The sequence below is a fragment of the Oreochromis aureus genome, linkage group 5 (assembly GCF_013358895.1).
Source record: "Oreochromis aureus strain Israel breed Guangdong linkage group 5, ZZ_aureus, whole genome shotgun sequence".
In the NCBI taxonomy this organism is placed as follows: domain Eukaryota; kingdom Metazoa; phylum Chordata; class Actinopteri; order Cichliformes; family Cichlidae; genus Oreochromis; species Oreochromis aureus.
In genome coordinates, this window is record NC_052946.1 from 26,657,356 (window position 1) to 26,661,946 (window position 4,591).

At 39.6% G+C, this 4,591-nt stretch overlaps 1 protein-coding gene across 1 annotated transcript; it reads right to left on the bottom strand.

Moving 5' to 3' along the window:
* Nucleotides 1-314: 314 nt before the first annotated feature.
* Nucleotides 315-4,591, bottom strand: LOC116317102. The gene is made up of 5 exons (XM_031735766.2): nucleotides 4,382-4,591; nucleotides 3,694-3,881; nucleotides 3,135-3,306; nucleotides 1,877-1,979; nucleotides 315-1,035 (listed from the first exon to the last, which is right to left on the bottom strand). Exons 2-5 carry the CDS (start codon nucleotides 3,876-3,878, stop codon nucleotides 917-919), a joined length of 579 nt encoding a protein of 192 aa, XP_031591626.1. The 5' UTR covers nucleotides 3,879-3,881; nucleotides 4,382-4,591; the 3' UTR covers nucleotides 315-916.

The following is a 4,591-nucleotide window of genomic DNA, read 5'->3' on the forward strand; positions in this document are numbered from 1 at the left end:
GCTCTAAATGCCTGCTTGGTGTCAGGCACTCTTCTTTCTAATTTTGGCTCAGCATGAGCCATAACAGATAGGATCCACTAATACGGTCAGTTCATCTTAAGTTCCACTCACCTTCTGTTTATAAGCAGCAGCCAATCAGAGGAAAGTTTCCTTTAAGCTGGAGGAGCTGGACAACTTGTTTCAGACAGATGATAAACTGAGGAGCTGCACCAAACCCCAATAAAAGTTAAAGAAGGGTTATGTTGTACTGTGAGTCATGCAGTATTTGTACAGTGCAAGAGCAAAACTATGGAGCTCGAAATGAGCAGAAAATATAGTCTTTAAATAATTATGTTTAATTAGAAAACAATACTAAGCCTGTGCTGTGTAACATTTCCTCTGGTGGCTCATTGGAATACACCTAGTACTCAGGTTTCAGGCGTATAAAGGTCAGTTGCTTCTTCCGGACTCTTTCCAGGCAAGATACTCATTAAATATCCAACACTTGGTATCAGGTTATTAGACACTTAACCCTACAGCCATGTGCATCGTAAACAGACAGCATTACAGGAAGTACTGGATTTCTGGATGGATTGATGGGCTGCATGTGCACTTTTTATTCCCATCACCATATTTCCTGACAGGACATTTCATCTCATGATAAATATGACCACTTACAGGTGTACTCATGTATCAAAGCTTTGTTTTGTCTTTTGTTTGATAGGAAGTCAAAATCTAAGTAGTTCAACACATACCATTCAAAAACTTCTAAAACAAACAAAAATATATATATATTTTTTTTTTTTAAGTAAATGAGTTTATAATACCAGGAAATCCCCAAATCACATTAGCCTGGGGTTATATTTGGACATCTGTTGGCACGATTGCCTTTGAAGTGCTCTTTAAAGAGCAGCCTCTGGAATGGGGTAACAGAACTTCAGCCCAGGGTGTCGGTGGCTGCTGGGCGGCTGAATACCCCGTTCTTTGCATAGAAGGTGTTCTTCACCAAGGATGACCTGGCGCTGGACGGAGTTCTGTAATCCAGCGTGTAGTCACCTGTGGATAAATTAAGATTACAATAATCTGAAGAATTAAAAATTTGAGCGGAAAGCATCTACAGATCTACAAATCTATGGTGGCAGACTGGAGCTGAGCACATTTACAGTAAAACCAGAGATGTCTGAGTTAATCACAGTCAGCTTCATGGTGTGAATGTTGTTCAGTTAAACTAAGTCTGACACTGGCCCAGTGACCTCAACAGGCTGGACCCTGGAAAAATCTGAAAAATATGATTTTGTATGAGTAGACGCTGATAAGGTAAGCTAGCAAAAAATGTTAATGTGTTTTAACTTTTTTTCTCTACATTAAGACAGGACCTTGTATTTTTCTTCATTTTCATCATACATATGAACTGTTTCAGTGGTGGATGTTCATATTAATCACGGCCAGAGTTTCAAATAACCTGTTCAGCACATGTAATGTAATCTCTCTGCATCAAAACCTCAGCTTTCAGACTGCTCTGAATACTCTAATTTACCCCCCGATCGTGGGACATGCCTAATATGGTCCTCTGAGGCACACACCTCTGACTGTAATCAGACTGTAAAAACACCTGACATCTGCAAAACACCTGTATATGTATTTTTTTTTTTTTTTTGCATTGTGTATTTGTTTTGCTTTGTGTAACCTTTAACATATTTAAATTCCAAATAGTGACTATAGTTTAATCAGTCATTGTTACAGGATCTCCTGGTATTAAAACACAGGATTACTACTGAGGTTATAGTACATATAGTACCTAATGGTGATTTTAGATTCAACAAGTTTATCTTTCTAAGGTGTATGCATCATTTCACAGTCTCCACACCACAGGGGATAGACTGTGACTCCATCGTACCAAGCCTCCAGCCATAATCCCAGGAGGAGAGCAGGGGAAAGTTAAACTTCTCCTCAGGTTTAATGTGTCCACGTCTGTGCAAGTACAGAGTTCTCCCTTTGCCCTGCAAAAGACACATAGATTACATAAAACATCACTTTTACACAAATGTAGGAATATACTGAATAAACTTACTAAAATTATAAAATTGCAGGGTTTATTTTATTATATCTAATTATCTTTCTACGTATATAAAAAGATTAAAGAGGAAATTGATCATGGCTGCTGCTACAGCAGATACTTGCAGCTCACTTCACTCAGTTATGCTACAGTCACACTGAAGAAAACTGAAAATTGTGGCACAACCAAAATATTGTGAACTTGCAGTCTCATTGCCTTTGAAACGGTTGATTTGAGCACAGGGACAGGTCTGTGACCACTTATGATGAGTTGCTATCTTCTATGTGTTGTCAGCAAGATGGAGTCAGTCTACCATCAGTCTGTGACCTACTGACTGGGGTCAAGTTGGCAATTACATGTAAACTGTGTGTGATAATACTACTTAGACTACTTAGATTCAGAGTCCAGCCAAACTTTGTAGCTCTGAAACAAAAATTTAGAAATTACTCCACAAATAGTGACATAGTTGCTGTAAAAAAGCGATTATTTTTTTTTTAATAAGCAGAACAACCAGAACATAACCAGAATACAAGCAGTTGACAGTTAAAAGTGAATCTTCACCAAACTGTGTGAGAGTCAGTCTGTGATTGTTTGGAGGCTGTTTTCCTCCCACCAGGGGGCCTGTAGTAACCTTGAGAATGAAGGCGGTCACCCAGTGCTCGAGAGTGTTGCACACTCCCCCCCTGACCAGTCAACTGGTGGCTGTAACTGTGCATTTGGCTGCTGAATGTAACATGTTTTTATTATAATCACCGGGCAATCGCCAAATTTTCCAAATTGCAATGAGGTTGTCCTCCTGTTTTTATTCTAGTTTGACTGAACCAAAAGAAACACTCCAGCAAAACAGGCTATTCAAATCCAACCTATGGATTTGTGAATAATTCCTTATGGACTTCACTGCTGGTTGTGTAAGTTGCTCTGTCACTGAGTGTGATAAAGTCAGCTAAATATTACCCTCTTTAACAGAAACAGTGAAAATGTCAATCTTTCACACTTTTTCAGTCAACTACGGAATGACAGCAAAAGTGATGATATTTATATTTAAATGTTTAAATGTTAATTTTATGAAAGAAGGTTTGACTGTCAAAGTGATTCTTACATGGTGAGAGGAGTCCTGATACAGAGCCTCTCTGGTGTGGGGCGAAACCGGCCTCATTAGAGGAGGCACACTGAGCTGCTGTTCACCTCCCACAGAGCACACAGGAGGAGGAGGAGGACGAAGAAGGTCGCTCTGCTTCTCAGTAGTCCTGGCAACAAGAGGCACAACAGCCCTGATGGAACATAAACAGAAAGTTAATGTTTATTTTCATGCGTGTGTAATGTCATGGTCGCTGGGATCTGTCATGTTTCTGAGGTTTGGACTCTTGGTTAATATTAAATCAAGTCACGTTTATTTATGTCCCACATTTAAGGCCAACAGACGCTGACCAAAGTGCTGCACAGGAATCATCAACAATGTTGGTTAATATTAATGTCACATTCATGCCAAGCTACAGCAGTTTTAGTCTAATTATGTGGGTCTCAGTAACATCAGATAAACCTACTTTTACCCAGACCATGAAAACAAATGATAGCTGAGCACATGTGGATACTCAAGACAACTAAGGCATGGTTTTAAATCTTCACTCTTCCACTTTAATATGAATGAAGGGGCTCACTGAGGGTCGGCAGGTAGCTTTGGCAGCTGTGGCAGCTGTGTGGGCTCTCTGCTGTTGTTCCTGGGATTGTAGCAGGATGGGTAGAGTTTGGCGTAGCGGCTCCTCCAGGTTAAACGGGTCAACATCTCCTTCTGGATCTGCTCCCTGTAACAGTTCTGGCTCTGAGTCGTCAGCAGGTCGCTCATTTCCTGCCCGGAAAGCCAAATTTAGTGTAAGAACAGCTAACACAGACGCACAAGCTGCTTTGGACTTTGTTTTTCTGAAAGATTAATAGTTAACACATAGAACTAGAAGAAGCCCTCTCAGATAATGTTAATGCCCTAATTTTGACTTTTAAAGAAAAGAAAGGGAATCACAATAGCGAACATCTGGAAGATGCAAATAAATCACAAGTGTCACTGTCTGGACAACTTTTCATACTTACAAATAATTGTGCATTTTAATTTAATTATCTTGTGTCCATTTTTTTTAATCCTTTTTAAGCTGGAGCTAGCTCTGAAGCTTTGAGTCCCTTTTATTTAAACAGCAGCTCCACAGAAACAACACAACAGCCATCACAAACTGGCCATAAGAACAATCTCTAAAAAAGTCACAGCAACATATCCTACCAGAGGTATAAAACAGCAGATTATATTTTTATAGTATAAACAAATGGCAAAAGATAATTGTTAAATATAATATAGTTTACCTTTTGTTCAATGCAGAGCTGTGCAGGATCAGTTTCTCACTGTGGAAATGAACTGTGGATCAGATAACGCTGGGGAACGCCAGGAAACACGACACTCCCTGTTTTTCAACTCCTACATACCTGCATGTTTGCAAATAGATCCCACTGTGGGCACTAATATCAACTAATAAAATTCCTCACAAGTTTCTGACCGACTACTTGAGCCCAGCA

Coding starts and splice junctions, on each gene's coding strand:
- LOC116317102 (XM_031735766.2), bottom strand. CDS start 3,878: ATGAGCGACCTGCTGACGACTCAGAGCCAGAACTGTTACAGGGAGCAG. Junction 3,307..3,693: donor AAGCTACCTGCCGACCCTCA/GTGAGCCCCTTC, acceptor ATGTTCCATCAG/GGCTGTTGTGCCTCTTGTTG. Junction 1,036..1,876: donor GGATTATGGCTGGAGGCTTG/GTACGATGGAGT, acceptor ATTTATCCACAG/GTGACTACACGCTGGATTAC.